The sequence below is a fragment of the Alnus glutinosa genome, chromosome 3 (assembly GCF_958979055.1).
Source record: "Alnus glutinosa chromosome 3, dhAlnGlut1.1, whole genome shotgun sequence".
Taxonomy (NCBI): Eukaryota; Viridiplantae; Streptophyta; class Magnoliopsida; order Fagales; family Betulaceae; genus Alnus; species Alnus glutinosa.
The window spans coordinates 29799137-29821234 of record NC_084888.1 but is presented as its reverse complement, the minus strand read 5'-3'; the positions used below and the strand labels follow the sequence as shown (position 1 = coordinate 29821234).

The following is a 22098-nucleotide window of genomic DNA, read 5'->3' as shown; positions in this document are numbered from 1 at the left end:
CAGAAACGAGATTGAACTCTTTATAGATTGTATACAAATTAGGCATACCCCTTTAATTTTATTAGGATTAATATTATTAACAAAAGGCAACTACAAATGTAGTAAACAATTACTAGATTAATTACCTGGTTTTGCTTTCTAATTTCTAGGGTAGAATTTACTTACAGCCAACAGTATAAAAGCTAGTGATGTGGAACTAACAACAAAGATGGACCAAAGATTGTATGAAAAAGCTATTATTGCACATCTTAACTCACAAGGTAGCTAACCTTGCTCTAGGGAATTTTTTTTTTAATAAAAACTATGCTACCTACCATATTGTGGGACTTGAGCGTTTCTTAGTGTCTGTTTGATTTAATGATTTCAAAATGCATGGTTTGAAGAAATAAAATGCATGGTTTTAAAATGTAGTTAAGCACTTCGTAAAATTGCAGTTTAACTTTTAAAATCTGTTTGAGATTGCGTTAAGGAACTTAAAAATGTTTTTAGTACATAAAAAGCTATGCCAAGCAAAAACATTGGGTACATTTGGTAAAAAAGCTTAAAAACTTTTTTTTTTTTTTGTTCTAAAAAAGCTCAAAATTGCATTTTGGGATAAGCTTGAAAATAAGGATTTTTCTAAAAAGCTCTCTCATGCTTTCTATAGGCAAAAGTTCTAATTTTCAATGCAATCTTAAACAGACTCTTAAAATTGTGTTTTTTAAAAAACGCATCATCTTGCATGCTGCACCAAAATGTGATTTTTTTTAGAAGTTTTCAAACCATCATTTTTTTTTTCTTCAAATGCTCTCTAACATGACAATTTTTGTGACTTTGTTTTAAAACACGTGTTTATCCTACAAAATCGCAAGCCCAAATACAATCTAAATCTCCTTATATATCCTACCGTAGTTCTCTTTTCAAGAAATCTTAAAAAGGGAGATATACAAATAAATTAGAAGAAGAGAAAATGTCTCAATTAATTATTGCTTTCATAAATTTGTCATTTTGAATGGTACATCAAGTAATTTCACCTTCATATATAGCTAATATCACTTGGGTTCTACTTAATTATCTCATATCTTCCTATACGAGTAATGCTACACATCATCCCCTTGTCCTCCTTTTGTCACCCCAAAATTGATGTGGCTCTTAAAATCGCCATTGGATCAAAATCCAATGGTAATCTATCATAAATCTAATGATAATTTTAAGAGCCACATCAATTTTGGGGTGATAAAAGGAGGACAATGGGATAATGTGAAGCATTACTCCTTCCTATACTACTATCCTCGCATTGCGTTGGAAAATAGAGTTTTTAAAGTTTAAAAAAGTTTTTTAACAAAAACTTTACTTTTAATTAAGCTTTTATCAAAAGTGCGTTTTGGCCTATTTTTTAGAGTAAAAAAAGTAAAAAAGTACTTTTAAAGTTTTTTTTACCAAACATGCCAACTTTTTGTTTGACACAGCTTTTTAGTTACTAAAAGTACTTTGTAAGCTCTCCGACGCAATCTCAAACTGACTCTAAGGGTGCGTTTGGAATTGCGTTTCGTAAACAATAAGTATGATTTTAAATCAAATCGCAAAACAGAAATCGTTTGGAAACTACATTTTTAAAAATTACGATTTGAAAATGCAGAAAATCTGCTTTTTAAAATCGCTAGTAAGATTGTGCATTTTTGAAAATTGCTAGTGAGATGGTGCTTTTTTTTTTTTTTTTTTTTTTCATTTTTTTAAAAAAAAGATATATATCTTGACCCCTGAACAAAAGTATTGACTCCGCCACTAAGTGAGAATGTTTATAACGTTACTCGTAATATTCAAACTAGAGAATATATACATATCATTACTTCTAGGTTTCTTCATAAAGTAATTTTAGGAGTCCCTCTAATAATGATATGACTTTTAAAATTATCATTTAGCTTGTAATTGATTATTAATTATAAAATTTTGATCAAATTATAATTTTAAAAGCAATCTTCTTTTTAGAGGGGCAAAAAAAAAAAAAAAAAAAACTTAATAGAATTACTCTTTCTTTCCTAAGATTTGCAGAATAAGTCATGTATATAGTGTCAAAAGTGAGGGATGGGCAAAAGAAGTGGAAATTAATTATATAATATAATTTCGGACGTACGCGCGTCATCTTTCATATATATTTTAATATATATATATACCCATGCATGGGATTTCTTGACGGAACAAAATTTGACCAAGCAATGCATGGAAAGTGGGTGGTGGTGGTGGCATTCATATCGATCGGACATTTCAACCAATGAATTGAAAGGTGCCAAGGTGGGTTTCATCCATAAAAAAGAGAAATCCAGCTAATTAATTAAACGGTCTGGGCTAAAATAGATCATAATTAATCTATTAAATTATAATTTTATTTATAAAATCATATGGACGATTGATTATTAAAAAGCTAGGTTCTACGTGGAAAGTACTTGCCCTAATATTACATATTAAGTATAAAATATATATATATATATATAATAAACGATGGAGCACAAGGCTAGGAATGACTTTTGTAACTAGCTAGTAAGAACATATCCAATAATAATAATAGTCAAAGTAGCTATCGAAAAAGTATATGCAATTCTCTACTTTAGCTACAGTTTTTTCTCCAATCGCCAAAGAATTCTTATCAATTTCATATGGATAACATTCCATCTTTCTTGCTTTTGCTCTTTTTTCCAATTCAATCGCGACGGTTTCAGGCATGAGATCGCGAGTGTTGTAATCGATAAAAAAAAAAAGTCCGAACGTCGGAGGATGAAAGACAAAATGCTCGATCTGTACGTCAAGAACTCGTTTCATGTCGACGCATTCGTGCCGGTTAGACATCTGCCATGAAAAACCCATCATTATTATGAGAACATTTTATGTTAAAACAAACTTAATTAAGAGTAAGTTTTTTGAAGAATGCTCTGTGACTCTGTGAGTGATCTTTCATAGCTTCCGTGATTCTAAAAACCTTCACATATTTTTTCTAACAAATTTGTTCACCCACAAAACCTAATTTTAATTTATGGTAATCACCCTCTTAATTAAGTCTTAACTGCATGTCGATCTGATAATAATAATGACAAAAATGTATCATCATAATTATCTTAAGTTGATTAATCAACAGTACTCGATCAAATCCACCCGCATATATTCTAATTAATAGATTTTTCTTTGACAAATTTCAGTGGCAATAACTTTCGCAATAACGTCTTTTCATTTGGATCTTTAAGTCTAGTACGTTCACGGTTCACCTACCTTGGCCAAATCCTTATTGTTTAGATCCCTATAGGTCCATATATCCAAACTGGTGGTCCGGTTGTCGTTTTATGCTGATTCAGTGATTTGGCAGTCTGAATTAATTATTATATTAATCTGTTATAAAAAAATAATAATAATAAAATAAACTTGATTAAGACGACCACATGATTAACATTGTTAGATAAACATGTGTACGTAACTTGGAGAATTTATGCACCGTACCCATTGATTTAGTACGTACTTGCAAGCCTTGTTGCCTCAGTATATATATATATATAACAGTCAATCCATCAGATCGGCGTGAATGTTAGGCTGTAATCCCCCAACTTATTATAAAAACCGCCCAAATCCCAAAAGGCCCCTCACAATACTCACTAATATATATAAAAAAAAAAAAAAACACTAGAGACGACAGTACTCCTAATTTATTTTTATTTTCTATACGTCCTAACATGGGCAATGCAACGTCATGATGCCACTGTAAATTACCGGCCTCTATAGGTGGAGGTGGTTGGCCACCGCAACTGAAACTATGGGGTGGCCGCGACTACTAGATCGATGTCTTACATCTAATTGCCACAATTATCAGATTGATTGGGTGTTCCAATTATCATTGTGTAATGGTGGGGAATAGTGCTGATTAACCAAATTAACACTACAAAAATCGCAGCATTTTGACGCGTGTCTACAGTACCAGTTACTGCATGTAGACACGCGTCAAATTAGACACGTGTCTAATTGTACAGCCGTCCAAAATGGACACGTGTATTAAATATGGGAGCAATTTTTATTTTTTATTTTTTTTTATCACAAAATTGGAAGTGCGACGTGGCACTCCCACGTCAAGAGTGAAGAGGGAGTACATAGAGAAGAGGAAGTGTTTATAGCATGCATTATTAAAAAAAACAAAGCTTCATTAATATTTTAAGTACACCCATCATTTTTGTAGTTGAACAAATTAAGAAGCAAACACGGTAATGATCGAATTTCCAAGTTTCTGGGAGATATTTGGCTCGGATCGATCCAAAGGTACCCATTGCTAAATATCACAATCATTTAATTTAATTTCTACGGTCTTTAGCCATGGAAATGGATAAAGAGCATGGAATTGATAATATATATATATATATATCAAGGTTTTGTTTGTCCAAATAAAATTTATCAATCTTAATTTGTATATATATATATATATCATCTCCCCTTTTTTTAGAATAGAAATTTCAAAAGTTCAACTCATTTGATATGATAATTAACCATATTATTCATTAATTAATTTACAATCTACAATTATCTTTGTTGCTAAGCCATAAAAGTAGAAACCCAAATATGATCAAAATAAGGCATAATTACTTATTCTAAGTCTTATAAGTGAAAGTTTAAGGTAATTTGTTCACCCGTTGTGTGTAGTGATATTTTGGTTTAGTTGGTAACTAGGAGTTGTTTTATAGTATATATCTCCAATATTTATCTTTGTTGCTAATTAATTAACAGTGTTCTTTACTATATTATGTATTGGGTTAGGAATATGATTAAATATTCCTTACATGGGATCCACCCCTCTTCAGCTTTTAGCTGGCTTTAGTTGTTTTTTCTCTCTTATTTTTGCTTTTAATTAGCTGTGTACACCGTTCCATGCATGCTGTTAAATCGAATTTGGACCATGAAATTAATAGTTCATCTCTATTTCACTTAAAATTGAGAGGTGTGATGAGCATGAGATATATATATATACTCCTATATATGAAGCTGTATTTTCCTATATCGATCCTTATCTAATAATGGAGGAGTACAAATTAAATGATCAGGATAAAAGTATCCAAATTAATTGCAGATATATAATTATCATCTCTGAGAAATAACTTGGAGTAAAATTCATTTTTTCCAAATAATTTTCACTGCAAACCAACTCCATGGATTCCCTGGCATTTTCACTGCAAACCAATTCAAAGCTATGGTAAGTGACAAATTTGGGAATGATATCGGGTTGAATTTGGGATGGAAAAAGCCTTTCCAAACTTGAATTCGTGAGAAAATATTAATTGCAAACCTGTCCTGCTCTTTGAGTATTAAATTTGGCCAAGTTAATACTTAAGTTCACAAACATTTTGAATCTAATTAAGACCTCGGTCGATCACCATTTTTCTCATATTTTTCCTACGGTACTGTACTTTTATCATTTTTTAAAGAAGATACTTAAATTTCAAAATGTCTTAATTTAGGGTATTTATTTTTCAAAAAGTCTCAATTAGAAAGTCATCCGTTAGAATTTTCCGTTAAATCCTACCAAATTTCCAAAATACCCCTATATTTATTTTTTTAAAAAAAAAATTATAAAATTTTCAAAGATTCAGATAATAGAATTTTTGCAAATTTAATTCGTTTTAAAAAAAATTCTAACCAAACACTTAAGTCGTAGCAAATTTTTTTCTTTGTAGACTTGGGTATTGAATTGGGGAAATTGAATACTGAAGTCTTTATTAAAATCCGAAAAAGCACAATATTTCTGATTTCCCAAAATTTTAAGATCCTTATCATAATTTCGTTTCACTAATATATATATATATATATATATATATATATCTGATAAACCCAAACCAGTTTTCTACTCTTTTCTTTGATTTTATTATATTTGCTTAAATGGAGTCAATTAACCTAATTAATTTACTCAATATTGAATTCTACACTATTATTTAACCCAACATTTAAGCAATAGGAAGGTACACGAGTCAATTTAACCTTAAAAAGCATTTTAAACCATCCAATTACAATACTAATAACACAAAAAAAACATTTAAATTAGTTTGCATCACAATGGTTTTTGCAATACTAAACCATTCGCATGCAGCTAATTAGCAACTTTTATTTATATTTTAGTTAAAAACAAATTACTTTTATTATTATTATTATTTTTTTTTTCTATTTTACCTACCAACTTTTCTAAAAAGCACTTACCCCATCCTCTATATATATATTTTAACTATCTACTTTCACTATTTCATTTAAATATTTTTTGTCAGCAGCTCACCAAAATTTTCTCCTAATTGCTAAGCCCCCATTTTAGCCAGTTGGATGAGAATGCTCTCAATTATTTTGGCTAATCGGATGGGAATGCTCCCAAAATGAGAAAGGGAGAAAGAATAATGTACAAAGACTACCAAAAAAAAAAACCCCCCATTTTATTAAACTCGAAAGACTCTTTAAACTCGTGGATTAGGATCTACATCAACTAATTGCTTAAATTTAAGCAGTTAATTGCGAGAGAGCCTTTTATAAAATCTACCTAATTAAATAAATTTTAAACTGTCCAACCATCCGTTTAAACATATGAATTCCACCAAAAACGATCCTCCCCGTTTCAAAGAACCGGTTAGTTCATTTTATTTTTTTTACCAATTTACCCCTCTTAAAATCACTAACAGGCTCCCTCTCGGTCTAGATTCCAATCCTAAACCCTTCCCACTGCCTCCCTAGATAGATGTAACAAGAACCTCCACGTGGGACCGCGCGTGAACGCACAGTAAAAGATAAAACGCGTGGGGATGAATGTATTTTACCATATTACTTGGAGGCAACTCTGCTCTCACAGCCTAGCCTAAAACCTAAAATGGAAAAGAGAATAAGAGAAAAAAGGAAGAGTTACTGGGTTTCCATTTTGTGGTAAAAGAAGATCTCAGTGTCTCCCATTATTCATTTCATTTCTCTTACAACTCCCACTTCTCTCAGAGTAGCGCTAGCTAGCCCTTATCACTACTAGCTTTTTCCATTTTTGTAAAACCTCAAACCAATACATTTTTCATTCTTCTTTGAGAGAGAAGCTTGCAGAGAGAGAGAGAGAGAGAGAGAGGATGGGGAGGGGGAGAGTTGAGCTGAAGAGGATAGAGAACAAGATCAACCGCCAAGTTACTTTCTCAAAGAGGAGGAATGGTTTGCTCAAGAAAGCTCATGAGCTTTCTGTGCTTTGTGATGCTGAGATTGCTGTCATCATTTTCTCTAGCCGTGGCAAGCTTTATCACTTTGGAAGCTGCAACGCGGGGTAGACCTCCCTGCCTCTCTATCTTTTTGAATTCAACTGTTTTTCGCTTTTGGGTTTATAGGTATCTCTTGGATCTTTGCATCTTCTTCACTGATTTTCTCTTGCTCTCTCTCTCTCTCTCTCGTTCGTAAAAGTATACTCCTCGCGCTCACTTCTTTGATTTGGTTACTTGATTTATGCTTCTTGGTACTTACCCAAACGGAAAAATAGTTGGTTTATACCAAAAATATAAATATATATATATTATCTTCTTCTTCTTCTTTTTTTTTTGCCTTTGGAGTTCCGGTTTATTTCTCTTAGATTTTCATTTCTTTTGTAGATCGAACATATATATATATTTCCTTGTCATTATGATAAATTGATCCCCTCGATATATGTCCAAATGTTTCTATTTGTTTCTCGCCCTAATGTTGTTGGTTCACACAGTTTTGGTAGTCTAAATCCTGTTCCATGCAGCAATATTTTGTTATTTTTCAAGGTTTTTTTTTTTTTTTTGATTTCTTGTTCTCTCTCTCTCTCTCTCTCTCTCTCTCTCTCTCTCTCTCTCTCTCTCTCTCATGGGTTTTTCCTACTATTCGTTTCTATATCTTTTTTATTTATTTGTTTATTTTTCTGGTGTTTGATTTATGCGTTTCTCTTCCATTACCTCTGTCGAAACAAACTTGTTTTCCGGCTTGTTCTTGCTTTCTCTCTCTAAACCTTTCGGCAGAGGTGCTGATCTTTTCAACACATCTCTCCGATACCTTTCTCTCTCTCTGAAATATCATTTTCTTTTCTAGTTTTTGTGCTTTTGGGCTTCTGGGTTCCATGCCTTTGGATCGAGGAAGGCATGCAGGGTTCATGAATTGCGGAGATTATCAGCTCTTTTCCAATCACAGATCGACACGTTTCATCTTTCCTTCAGACACTCACTTTCTGTGTGTGTTTGTGTCTCTCTGTGGCAGCGTGGCTTTCTGGTTGTGGGTTAGGTTTTCATGGAGTTTTGATGGAATAGTACAAGTTTTTTCTTCTTATACAAGAAATGGACTCATGATTCAACTATAGTCCAATTACTGACAAAGAAACCCTCTCTTTGGACCACTGTGTAAGATCTAGGGTTTTCCATGTCTCTTTCTCTCTCTCTAGGAAAAGATTAAAGTTTTGTCGCTGGGTGGCAAATCAAATAGAATTCCCAGAATCCAAGGAATGCCAATTCGTCTTCATTTCTTTTGATCCTTTGATCCTTTGGGTTTATCACTGTAGTTTGATCTCTATCTTCGATCATCTCTTTCATTAATGCTGGGGTGGCAAATCAAACACACCCATGATTGATGATTCTCAGCTCTATTGAGTTATTTTGCTCTCTCTCTCTCTCTCCAAATGATTTAACAGTGGTAAATAAAGACATCCTATATTTTGGGTTTTATTTTGCCATTTCTATTTTTCTAGCTAAAAGCTGGGAATTAGTCATCAAGCACTTAAAGGTATAGATATTGAATTTTCTGGTCATATATCTCTAATTCTCAGATCTTTTAGTTTCACTTCTCTCTCTCTCTCTCTCTCTCTCTCTCTCTCTCTCTCTCTCTCTCTCTAATTATTCTAATGATCTTATAATTCTTCATTAGAATTTAGAAAGATTAACAAAGGGTGACAGAGTACTCCTGAGATAGATACGAATTATACTTTAGCCTTCACTCAAATGTTACCTAAAATTGCTATATGTCATCAGTACTGAAGTTCAGGGTACGTTCTTAGCAAAAATTGGTGCTACTATTTTGTCTGAGTGATGTATGCTACCATAATTGAAATGCCAAATATTGTGTATGATCGATGATCTTGCATATAGAACCAAAGTCACAGCTCCCAGTAAGTTTCCTTTCTTTTTCTCTTTTGGTGAAAAAGAGCTCTCCCTCTCTCTCTCTCTCAATATTAACCTTTCAGTGAACAAGATCGAGACCTGCAATTAGCACCAAAAAGGTTTAATTTGTTGAACTTTTGGCCAGAGAAAAGGTCTTGTTTCGTTTCTTGGTTTGTATTTTGTTTCTTATTTTGTACCTAGCTTTCTCATCATTAGCTAGGTTGCTCTAGTGAAAATGTATAATATTTGTTTTGGATTTTCCAGATTTTTTTTTTAAAAGAAAAAGTATTCATTTGATTTTCTAAAGATATAGGTTATAACAAGGAAAAACTTTTGCGGGTTTATCCATTAATTTATCCAAAAAAAAAAAAATCCTCATATGAGCTAAATCACCATTGAAAAGAATATAAGGCAAGAGTTAATGATATAATGTCGTTTGTACTTGATGATAATAAACTACACACCTGACATAAAAGCATATAAAAAATGTTTGGTTTGATTTTCTTGCATATTTTTGTTCATCTCCATACAATGAGTAATGCACATGAGAAATGTTTGATTTCATTCATGGTATTTGAGTTCGAACTTTATCTTCATCATTCATCTCTCATTTTAATTAAATATTCAACAAGTTACATTTACATATTAGGGGTGTACATGCGGATGCGGTTATTTGTAATATCCACAACTGTATCTGCAAATACGAATATCACTTTTAGATATCCGCATCCGCACGATCGGTTATTCTCCGCTATCCGCATATTAGATAATGAGTCTATTTTAGTCTTTTGAGTCTTCTTAGGATCTTTATTAATGTCTATTTTAAATGGTTTTGAAAATAATTTAGGCTGACTTTTAGTGTCTTGGGCTTGTTTTATTTTCTATTTTTTTAAGCCATAGTCTTTAGAAAAATAGATTGATTTCACATTACTTTTGTTTGTTTTTTTTTCCCCCAAGTAAATATAATTACACAAGAAAGCAACACATCCAACTAAACCAACGTAAACATAACCTATACATAATCATTTTAATTCGAAAGGACGTCATTTTGGTATTAAACACAAAAACAAAATCGTTTTGGTGAATTTATTAAATATAATGTGTGTATGTATATATATATATACCGGGTATGCGGATGCGGTTAATAACCTCATCCACATACACTAAAATCATTATCCGTATTCGCATATGCGAATAGTGATTTTTTGCGAATAGTGATTTTTTATAATTGCACTTGCACTTGCATGTGCGAGTAGTTAATATCTGTTCGCATGTACACCCCTATTATTTATTAAGACAAAGTTTAAATGGTTAGACCTCCACGTAAAAGGAGTAATAAAATATTAATTAAATAATTAAATTTATAATTTCTTATAAACTAATTAATTAAAGCGTTGACTTAACTATGAATGATGTTGTTATCGGGTAAAGCTCAAGCACAGGCAAACTCAATACTCACACTTGTATGACAATCACAGGTTGCCAATTACCAGTATTTGATTTTTGCAGAATAAACAAAACAATAGAGCGATACCAGGGTTGTCGCATCGATCCTCACGACAACAGCACTGAACATGAAACGTCACAGGTTTGTGTTTGCCGAAATTCTCTCTTGAACTTATATTTTATTAGTTCATCCATATGTTAAATGATTAACAGATTTCAGACATTGATTATCATTTTCTCAGCAACCGAGATTAAATCTTCATAGGCTCCGATCCCTCTCTTGTCTGTTCATTAATTTTTGGGTCTTTAATTTCTTCTACTCATTGCTAGTAGTTTGATTGCATTCCTAGCCTTCCTCTTATGTAGTGGTTCGTCAGGTCTTCCCTTTATGCAATCATCTTGTAAATATTTATTGTTTATAAATTTTTACTTATCCCTAAAAAAAAAAAAAAATCGAAATTAAACTTTGCTCTTTGTTCCTAGCTTATTTCCTCCTGATTAATTGTTATTTCCTCTTCATTTAGTACATGAATTCTTTATAGTCCATGAAGTGTGGAAGTGCAACATAAAGAGTTAAAAGTTGGTGAGTCAAGACTGTGTTGTATATATATGTGGCATATAACTAATAACAACACTAGGATAATTGTTAAGGCCTCGTTTGATTCACGTAATAGGCCATCGGAATGTGTGAAAGTATTGATTAAATGATTAAATTTACATCTTTCTACCAGCTTAAGTTTTTAGGATAAATGATTATTTAACAAAATGGAATGGAATAGTTATTCCTTTATTTGGTAAGTCTCAGGTTTATTTCTTGTAATAATTATTTCTTCTTCTTTTTTTCTTTTTTCTTTTTTTTTTTAATTTGAGTTTTTTTTTTTTTTTTAAAAAGTAATAATAAAAGAAATAATGTAGGAATTTTTTAGTAATTTTGATTCGATTCCAATTAAAGCAAATGTATTGTCACAAAACTAAGGAGTATGAATTATTATTCCATTTCACTTTTTTTTTTTCAAGTAATAATTATTATTTTTCCCAATGGAATATTATTCTAACTATTTCCCAATAGAATACTTATTCCACAAACCAAACGAAGCATATAAAAGTATTACAGAAAATATATATAGATAGACAAAAAAAAATTAAAGATCTTAATTAATTTAAAATGTGTCATTTTCATCTTGACTCTCTTTTTTTTCTTTTTTTTGGTTCACTTATCTATTTTGTCAATGATTATCGAACCCTTGAATATATTCCGACCTTTCCAATGCCATGTTTGCACCATTGGGCTATGATCTTATCTCTTTTAAAGAAAAAAGAAAAAGGAAAAACCTTTACCATTGTGAGGTTTTCAATAAAATTTAGGATGGCGATTTTTTATTTTATTTTTTTAATAAATTCTTATGATGACTGTAGCTTTATATTTATTCTTATCTTCATCTGTTTTGCTAATTAGAGTTTACAAGTAACAAATACTGAATTGGGGATAGGGCTAGTAATTTTTTATACGAATTCGACATAAATTCAATAAAAAAATTAGTGTGTTATGGTTAATTTATATAGTTTTATACCATGCTTTAATACAACCCGAACTGATACACAACTTAAAGAGTGTAAATTTTTTAATGAAATTAACAAGTTAGGGTTAAGAGGTTTAACCCGTTTAATTAAAATGGATCGGATTAGGCTTGAACTATAAATCTTATACTATATATGTCTCGACACGATCTGAATCTCACACGCAAACATAAATTATCACCCATAATTGAAGATTGATAGTATCCTCTCTAGATTTCTTAACATTTGGATGTCGGCCACAGTTTCACTGATTCCTTCTTGGAGACATACAAAAATTTACACTAGTATGCATCTCGATCGAGTTGGCGCATATTCATCCACCACTTTGGTATCTTATTGAACAAAAATGGTGTGTGTGTGTGTGTATATATATATATATAAATAAATAACATTTTCTTTTCTTTATGCATTAATTATTTTATATATATTTTGCGTTTGTTAATGCAGATCTGGTACCAGGAGATATCAAAACTAAAGACTAAATATGAATCTCTTCAGCGAACTCAAAGGTTATATTTGTGATCATTCTAATTATATGTGATTAATATATCTTCATGACTAGAATCTATAATTGCGACTGTAATATTTAGCCTGCCTTTTGTGGGTTCAATTTGGATTTTTCAACAAATCTGTTGACTTGGTTATGTACTGCTTTTAAAGACATTTGCTTGGAGAAGATCTTGGACCATTGAGCGTGAAAGAGTTGCAAACCCTTGAGAAACAGCTTGAAGGATCTCTGCAACTTGCTAGGCAAAGGAAGGTAAATATCTTTACTTAATTTCTCGACTTTTATTGCACTATATGAGACAATTTTCTTATATATTGTTTCAAACAATTCTGCAAATAAGAAATAAAATTCATGATGTCAACTATAGTCAGCAGATAAAGAAATAATGCGAATTTGACTTAAGTAACTTTGTCTTTTGTTCATGATTGCAGACACAAGTTATGATAGAACAAATGGACGATCTTCGCAAAAAGGTAATTAAGCAAAGTCAATAATTTAATTTCTTCAAATGATTGCTAAGAAAAATAAGGATCTTATTTCAATATGTAGCATCATGAAGATTAGGATTTGCCCTTAATCTTACCCACAGTTGACAAGATCGTACACTCAAAAACTAGAAAGACTAATTTTAACTGGAAAGACTAAATTTTTAGTATTGGACATATACAAATTAATATCTTGTGGAGTCTCAAGGAAGAGAGATGGGAAGACAAACATTAGTCACGCGCGTTAGATGCAGATCAACCGTAAAGACACAATCAGGTAGTATACGGAGATTGACACATTAAGGAGTCTTTCAGTGAGATCGACCTAAGACATCGTTCAACTCAAAAGCTTAAGTATATAGGTTTTGGCCCATCTATTTTATATTGACCACTCACTCTTGTGACATCTTTCTAATATGAGACACAATCTTTTTACACTTACACGTGTATACTCAACAATCTCTCTTTTATATGTGAGCCCATCACCATATTACTATATTTCGTCTCAAACGAAAGACTTTTATCAAGCTTAAGAGTCGTCTCCAAGATCACTTGTATGCTACGTGTTTGCCTACGCCATGCACATTTGCCCCTACTCTAGAGACTCTTGCTTGTGTCTATACCTAAACCTTTGCCCCTAACTCCAAGGACTCTCGTCCATGCCCGCACCTCATGCCTGCACCTCACCTTTGTCCCTATTTTAGGACCCTTGTTCTTGTCTGAGCCACTCTACCATACCACACACTACCATCAACTTTAATTGATACCACTTGTAAATGAGCTTAACACCTTAGAGAGTCTTTATGTAAAACTATAATGTACCATTTTGGACCCAAAAACTTAGACCAATGGGTTCAGACTCAACTATGTTAACTGAAATTTGCCCAACAACCCTAAACAACACCTAGAGACGAGGTGAATAGGTGTTTTTCAATAAACTCAATCAATTAAAAATTGGAACCACACACAATCACCAGAATTAACGAAAGTAGAAAATAAATCAAGCATAATAACGTGACAAAGTTGAATCTTTTTGCATTACTTTTCAAAAGTAATAAAACCAGTCCAGTGCAACTAGACCTAGAAAACTCATCCACTATAAAAGAATCAGTTTACAATCAATCATTTTTACAAAACCTTTGAAGTAACTTGAATTGTACCCAACAAACTGGTCAAGAACTCTAGCTAATTCTTCTATAAAGTCTCCTCTTGCAACCCGAAACTCCGGTAGCTTGAAAGTTTTTGAGTTTTTTGTGTTTTTTAATAGAAGTACGAACTTGGAAGCAAAAGGATGAACAAGGTTAATTTCTCCTAGTTCACAAAATTGTGTGCTCGATCAGATTGTATGAAAATCGTGCAATATATATGATCAAGCTTATATAGACTTTGAGAAAGCATGGTCTTTTAGTGATCATGGACTAAATTTATTTCACTTACACGTACGTATACGAGGAACGGGGAGAACAAATAATGCTACAAGCTAGTTATGATCTTTTTTATTTTCTTCTTTTTGTCTGATTATGCTACAAGTTAAACTTGACCAACAGATGTACCGAAATTCTGTTCGCATCATCTAAAGCTGTGACTGTACCATGTAATTCGATCACATGAAGGAAAAGACAAAATTGCACTGCATTAGATTGAGCCTCTCTTTCTTCCAACCTTTCCACTTCATGACACAGACTATTTCTTTTACTCGTGTTAAAGCAAGGAATTTTACTACGTTAAATGTCGTATCATCGATCAGTGCGGCTTTTCAGTTCTTGTAAATCTTTGTTTAAGGTAGATGTTTTTATTCTTTAGAAACTGGCTCTCACATGCAATATTTTCCTATTATTGGGGCCTTGTGATTCAATTTGGCAGGAGCGACAGCTTGGAGACCTCAATCAGCAGCTTAAGACCAAGGTCATCCTTAAACTGTTGTCCCTTTGCTGTATAAATTATAGAGAAAATATTATAGGACTGATGTACAGCTGAAATGATATAGCGTTGAAAATCAATTAATTTTAATTATATGACAATCATATAGCAATTTATTAAATAGCATTAATTATTCAAAATTATATCTTAATCTCTTGCCTGCCGTTAAAAATGTTTCAGCTCGAGGCGGAAGGATACACTCTGAAGGCAATCCAAAACTTATGGAGCTCTAGCTCTGCAGCTGGAAATAGCCATTTTCATGTTCATCCTTCTCAAACCAACCCCATGGAGTACCAATTACCCGAGCCTATCTTACAAATAGGGTATACTTACTTTCTCTCTGTTGCAAATTATACACACATACATATATACATACATCCACACATGTCTGAGGGATTAGTCACTGTTTGAACAGGTACAATCACTATGATCCATCTGAGGGATCGTCTGCTGCAAAGAACATGGCTGGTGGTGATCATAACTTCATCCCAGGATGGGCTCTTTCAACACCCTTCAAATTTTAAAGAGTATAATTTGATCAAATGATTGTCTTTATGGCTTTTGTATTGGGATTTGCACTGTCTCAAACATATTTACATAGTTACATGTATGTATAAGAGATTGCTTACAAAGTTTATCTACCATCCCTCTAATGGGAATAACATACAATATTCTATATATATGTAAGCATACAGTCAGCATGACTGTAAACATGAGTGTGGGCCGCACTGTTTACAGGTGAGGAGTCATTCGGAATAAATCTGTCAAAACATTGGGATTTTGAATGTGGGAAGAATGAAGAACTCATTGAAAAGAATTACATGCAGAGTGCGTTCATCTTAAGGTGATTGCAACCAATTATAAGCTGAGATAGTTTTTTGGTCAGGACTAGAGTCAATCTCTTGGATAAGTTTTATTTTCCCAAGAAAAATGCTTTTTTCCAGAGGATGCAGGGCTTTTATGAGGATATTCTAAAGCTAGACTAGATAGGGGTGACCTCTCGTGTGTTTGTCCTTGCAGCCTTCCTCCATTGGAGTAGGCTTCTCCTTGAGGTAGCCCTATGCTGTTATTCTTTTTATTTATTTATTTATTTTTAATCAATAAATTTATATTTATCCCAAAAAATACTATATATATATATATATATATTTTTTTTTTTTAATTGGAAGTTTTTGTTAGTGAAATAATGGACAGTTTCTATTAATGTGACATGTGGATAGCTTTTGTTAATAAAAAAAGAAAAAAAAAAGGTACAAGGCAAAAGGGATGTTAATTAGTTTAATCTGAATCAATTAAGCTAATTAATGAGAGACGAACGATGCTAGCTTGTACAAGACGCGATTCATGTATTTGTGTCCGCCTCGATCTAGAGATATGAAAAAGGGTAGCAAACAATGTCAGTGTCTGGACCCACTTAATGATGATGTGGCAATATCTGAACTTACCGTACAGCCAAGAACAGGATGGTAATCCCATCCCACAAACATACGGAAAAATGATACATATATGCACGTCTGGTGCACAACAAATACACTATCTCAAGATCCGTTGGAGTGAGGTCTAAACATTGGATCCCACTCCAACGTGCTTGGGATAGTATACTTATTGTACACTAGAAGCATTTTTATCATTTCCCTAAACAGAAACCTGGAGCTTGAGTCGCAGGTGGTTTTGTTGGAGCGAAATGAGAAGAATCGGTCATATAGCTTCAAGAAACGGAATTCCAAACAAACTTCACGATTCACAAAGATAAGAAAGATATTATTCGTTTCCTCCATTGTATGCTGCGGATTACTAGGAAACTGACAACAACTGGCTCGATCAACAATGTATAAATTGAAAGGTATTACTCGTTGCCTCTCATAATATATGATCTCATTCAAGTTGTAGTACTACGTTATATACTTGGTTTTTTGGTTCTCTGTTTATATATCCTAACACTCTGAACTTTGGTTGGTCTTGAATGCTAAAAGATGTCAGCTTGCTGCTTTCCTGTTAAACGTGAGAAGTCCCGTAACTGTTGCTCCAAGCTGTTTCTTTTGATTTTCATTCGTGCCAATCTAAATTCTTGAACTAAATTGATGGTCATTCTTGGGTTTTAATCGGTTTTGGTTAACAAGTCAATATGGTACATTTTTCCCCATTTTTTGATTCCTTAGTAAAATGAGGTTACTTTGATGGACTTTATTGGGTTTCAATTAGCATTCGTTAGCAGTTGTTTAGCTAGGTTTTTGTTTTATTTTCATTTTACCCATTTTGATTCTTGAGCTAAATGATTAATCTTGATGAACCTTGTTAGGTTTGAATCAGTTTTAGTTCACAATTATTGATGTTTTCTTTTTCTTCAGTTTGGTTTGAAACCCATTTTGATGCTTGAGCTAAATGACATAATTTTGATGGACCTCACTGGGCTAGAAAACAATTTGATTCTTCTTTTCTTCTTTTTTTTCGGGGGTGGGGGGTAAACAGAGCATGGTTGGTTGCTGGAGGTAAATGAGGTTATCTCAAAATAAGTAAGTTTTAAAGCAATTTCTGTTCGAAATTCTAGGTGGGTCAATTTTCTATACATTTATCAGTTTTAGATCTCAAATAAATATGTCATCTCATTCATATCTATTTGCAATCTCATATTAATATTGGTATTTAGAGCCATTTTCTATACATCTCTTGTTCATCTACAGCAGTTTGTCTCATGTAGGTTTGTCTACAACTTCTTCAAAGGTTTCATCTAAACCACAAGCTGTTGATAAAAATGGAGGGACCCAGGAGAGAAAACTGCTGATTGTTTGTTTTGGGGAGATGTTGATTGATTTTGTGCCGACTGTTGGTGGAGTTTCCCTAGCAGAAGCACCTGGTTTTAAGAAAGCTGCCGGTGGAGCTCCTGCTAACGTTGCTGTTCAGATAGCAAGACTAGGAGGCTCAGCAGCTTTTATTGGCAAGGTGCATTTTAAGTTTCCATGGCTTTTTTGCTACCTTATTGTCAAGTTTCTAGCTTAATCCTCATCATTTAAAGATCTTCCCACCCAGTATTATGTGCTAATATTATATCTACTTCTAAATTTCCTGAAGACTTCAACCTAAATTCTTACTCATCAGGACTCTTATCTTGCCTTTTATTATACTCCAAGACTCATGTTTGTGTACAGAGACCACATTTAATCCTGGGTATTGGTTGGCTACTTGACAAGAGTGCTTGATTGGATTGACTTTTTCATTCTTTTCTTCAGTACTGCTTATGAGAGGCAATGATGGGTGTTAAGTATTTCCATCTTCTAGAATAAGAAAAAAGAAAAGGAAAGGAAAAGGGGTATGAGAGTATTATGAGTACATCAACTTACAGAATGTTATTTTCTTTGGAACATTACTATAAATATCATGTCCTCAGTCATTCCAGGCTTATGCACACCAATTTTGAGGTCCATGGTTCAAAGTGTATGATAAGTGCCTAATTGTGGTTAATTTTATTTCTTCAATGTGAACAAAGGCATCCTTGTCTTCCAATTGTCCATGCATAATAATTACATTGACATGTTATAGCTTCATCTAACTCTTTTCTGCATTTCAGCTCTTTGTTTCAATCAATTTTTTCACCACTGATTCTCCACTTTCTACATCACAGGTAGGTCAAGATGAGTTTGGCTACATGTTGGCTGACATTCTGAAACAAAATAATGTTGACAGTTCTGGCATGCGTTTCGACCCACATGCAAGGACAGCACTGGCATTTGTTACTCTGAAAAATGATGGCGAGCGTGAATTCATGTTTTATCGCAATCCAAGTGCTGATATGCTTCTTCACAAAAACGAAGTTGATGGAAACCTAATTAAGAAGGTATAATACCAGCATTCTACTTAAAAGAATGTAGAATGAAAGTGGCTTGCATTATCACTCCTTTAATTTGGTTGTTGAGTTAAACTTTTTACCATTTCTAGGTAGTAGCATAGTGCTAAAGGCATCAATTGAGTGGGAAGTGAGGTCTTGATTCAACTCTTACTATCAGCTAGGAACAAAGTATAGTGTCTTTTACTGGCAACACTTTTCTTATTCAACTTACAATTGTATTTCTGGATGAAAAACTTAAACAAGAAAAAACATGTTAAGAAAATATAGTAAGCTTTCACATAATATACATGTTCAACTTCTTTTTTGGATAGGTAAGCTTTATTAGAACTGTTAAGAAATACAGTGTTTATAGGAATCAATGCAATGTTTTAAATTTAGGACATCTCATAGGGACACTTGCCCTTTCCTGTCTAACAAAAACAAAACCAAAGAATATCACAGAAGCACAGGGGAAGCAAAGCAAACTGCTCCCTAACCCCTCAATTTAAGACAACCAAGAAACTATCCAGCTAGAAAACCACCAAGCAAGGCCAGCAACACAAAGAAAACCAACAACCCAACATAACAACACAGGGAAGAAACTGCCAACGCTACATGTTCAACTTCAAAATGATTTGTTTGGAACTTTTCAAGAGTTCTTCTTTCAATTATTACATCAAATGGATTTGCTGAGGTTATTAAACCAGAACATATTCCTGACTCTCAGATAGAAAACGATTGTTAAATGTCGGGTGAAGAACTTCATGATTTTTCTAGAAGTTGCTTAAATTCCAGGTCTGATGATTATCCTGGATGAATAAATCTTCTTTTTAATCTCAAAAATGGTATGGAACTTCCTTATGATAGCTTGCAGCTGAAATGTAAATTTTTTCTTTCTGATAATCTTTGATGCAGGCAAGCATATTTCATTATGGATCAATTAGTTTGATTGAGGAACCTTGTAGGTCTGCTCATCTTGCTGCCATGGATATTGCTAAGAAGTCTGGTTGTATTCTATCTTATGACCCAAATTTGAGGCTGCCACTCTGGCCATCTGCAGAGGCTGCTCGAAAAGGAATTATGAGCATATGGAACCAATCTGACATTATAAAGGTACATATTTCAACATTTGGGCACTATTTTCTGAAGTCTTACATCAAATTCTCGTCTTACAAGTAACTACGTGCATTTGCACTGCGGAATTATTTGGGGAAATTGCAGATAAATGAGGAAGAAACTGCATTCTTGACTGGAGGTGATGATCCTTATGACGATGATGTGGTACTGAAGAAGCTTTTCCACCCAAATCTTATGCTTTTGCTTATAACTGAAGGGCCAGAAGGGTGCAGATATTATACAAAGGTCAGCATTCACATTTTAGGTTAACAACGATTATAAATCTTTTCTGTTCTCTTTCTAATAATCGAGTCTCTCTAGGTCTTCAGCATCTTTTTTTGTGCTTCACAAGACCATGTCTTTTAAGAGTAGATTCTAATGATGTATGATGTCATATTAATCAAACAGATAGCTAGCTTGTAGCTTTGCTTTTCTATCTCATCAGGAGTAATTTCCTTCTTACCATTATATTGTGCAGGATTTCAAGGGCAAGGTTGCTGGTTTTAAAGTTGATGCTGTCGATACGACTGGTGCAGGAGATTCTTTTGTCGGTGGAATCTTGAACATTTTGGCTTCAGATCCAAATCTGTATAAGGTACAATTCAATGTTTCTTTGGCTTTTGAGCAATGTAACATGTCTAGTGTTTGTTTCATTTTTTTTTTTTTTTTTGCCGTTTGAGTACTATAAAATTTCTCTCTCTCTCTCTCTCTCCCAAACACATATAGACATGCATAAACTGGCTCTACAAATTGTCAGTGCTTGCTGTTTTGGCATTGTTATAATTTGTTTGATGTAGTCCATTTCACTTTTAGGTTGAAGGCTGTGTTAACATCATAGTATTCTTTGATTTTTCTTCTGCAGGATGAAAAGCAGTTGAGAGAGGCTCTCCAGTTTGCAAATGCCTGTGGTTCTATCACAGTGACAGAGAGAGGAGCTATACCTGCACTGCCCTCTAAAGAAGCCGCTCTCCAAATTCTATCAAAAGTCTCAACTTGATTCAACATTGAGGAACCAGTAGGTTCTCGATGAGTAATGGTAGAAGTCATTCTTGTGTCCCTCCAAAAATGATGTGATTTTTAAAATCATCATTTGACTTGTGATTGATCACTATTAAATTTTGATCAAATGATAATTTTAAAAGCCACCTTACTTTTAGGACACAAAAGTGACGTATGAAAAAATTTTAAAATTACTCATTCTCAAGAGGCAATCATATGATCTTTTACTTGCCTGTATATATTTATTTGGTAATAATTCTTCAGACCAGGGAAAAAAACCAAATAAAAAAGTTAATAATATTAATTAGTCCATTGAAGTTTGCTGGTACTACCTTTGTGCAAGAGTGAGAGATCGGATTGATCTGATGATTGGCTACTAGTGTTTTGGATCCATTGCATGACTCAAGTCCTTAGCTTGGTCGCTGCTTGGATGTGTACGTTTAGAGTGTTTGTGGGGAAGAAAAAAAAATGCTTGTTAACAATAGCCTGGATAAATAGCCATTTACAATAGCTAGATCTATCGCATTCCCTTATCTTTCTCCTACCACGGGCCTCTCCACTACGTACCCTCATCGGCTCCCACTCTACCCTCTGACTACAACTTGCTTCCGCGCGTGCTCCCCACGCTGCTGTGTTTCATGTGGGCTGCACGCAGGCGCCTTCTCTTTTTTATTCTGCAGCAAATTTAATCTTAGCCTCTTCTAACCATCTGCCTTTGGGATCTCTATACCTGGTGTGCCTCCATATCCATATCTGGGCCACTCCATATATTGTCTCCATTATGTCATTTTTCTTTCAACTCTTGTAGAAGACCCTCTCTCTGATAGTTCAGTTTTCATGGTCTCTGTCAGTTCCTTCCTTAGAAGTTGGTCAGAAACCAAGAAGAATATAAATACCTTCAGCCACACTCACACCTCCACACAAAGCTGCTCAGCATTCCCTCACCTGTTGACACAAACCACTTTGTAATAATGCTAAGGACAGTGCACTCTTTCGTTGGTCTCTTTCTGTCTTCGTTTTTCTCTTATTTCCCTGTATTTCTTATTAATATAATGCTCAGAAGATACATGCATCGCAGCAACCCTAGCTAGCCAGATGGTGGCATGCATG

The 22098-nt window shown here is 33.5% G+C and overlaps 2 protein-coding genes across 2 annotated transcripts; both read left to right on the top strand.

Moving 5' to 3' along the window:
- The first annotated feature begins 7088 nt into the window (after nucleotides 1-7088).
- Nucleotides 7089-15574, top strand: LOC133864762 (agamous-like MADS-box protein MADS3). Its single transcript, XM_062301176.1, has 8 exons — nucleotides 7089-7276; nucleotides 10623-10701; nucleotides 12585-12646; nucleotides 12798-12897; nucleotides 13077-13118; nucleotides 14994-15035; nucleotides 15231-15373; nucleotides 15466-15574. Exons 1-8 carry the CDS (start codon nucleotides 7089-7091, stop codon nucleotides 15572-15574), a joined length of 765 nt encoding a protein of 254 aa, XP_062157160.1.
- A 1034-nt stretch (nucleotides 15575-16608) lies between these two features.
- Nucleotides 16609-21278, top strand: LOC133862479 (probable fructokinase-7). Its single transcript, XM_062298313.1, has 7 exons — nucleotides 16609-16893; nucleotides 17749-17990; nucleotides 18670-18882; nucleotides 19789-19986; nucleotides 20095-20235; nucleotides 20468-20584; nucleotides 20852-21278. The coding sequence occupies exons 1-7, from the start codon at nucleotides 16878-16880 to the stop codon at nucleotides 20984-20986; spliced, it is 1062 nt and encodes a 353-aa protein (XP_062154297.1). The 5' UTR covers nucleotides 16609-16877; the 3' UTR covers nucleotides 20987-21278.
- Nucleotides 21279-22098: the final 820 nt, after the last annotated feature.

What these genes read in the sequence shown, in the direction of transcription:
- LOC133864762 (XM_062301176.1), top strand. Translation starts at nt 7,089, where the DNA reads ATGGGGAGGGGGAGAGTTGAGCTGAAGAGGATAGAGAACAAGATCAAC. An exon ending in ATCAGCAGCTTAAGACCAAG is followed by an intron (nt 15,036 to 15,230) that starts GTCATCCTTAAA and finishes AAAATGTTTCAG; the next exon opens with CTCGAGGCGGAAGGATACAC. An exon ending in GAGCCTATCTTACAAATAGG is followed by an intron (nt 15,374 to 15,465) that starts GTATACTTACTT and finishes CTGTTTGAACAG; the next exon opens with GTACAATCACTATGATCCAT.
- LOC133862479 (XM_062298313.1), top strand. An exon ending in ACCAATCTGACATTATAAAG is followed by an intron (nt 19,987 to 20,094) that starts GTACATATTTCA and finishes GGGAAATTGCAG; the next exon opens with ATAAATGAGGAAGAAACTGC. An exon ending in GGTGCAGATATTATACAAAG is followed by an intron (nt 20,236 to 20,467) that starts GTCAGCATTCAC and finishes TATATTGTGCAG; the next exon opens with GATTTCAAGGGCAAGGTTGC.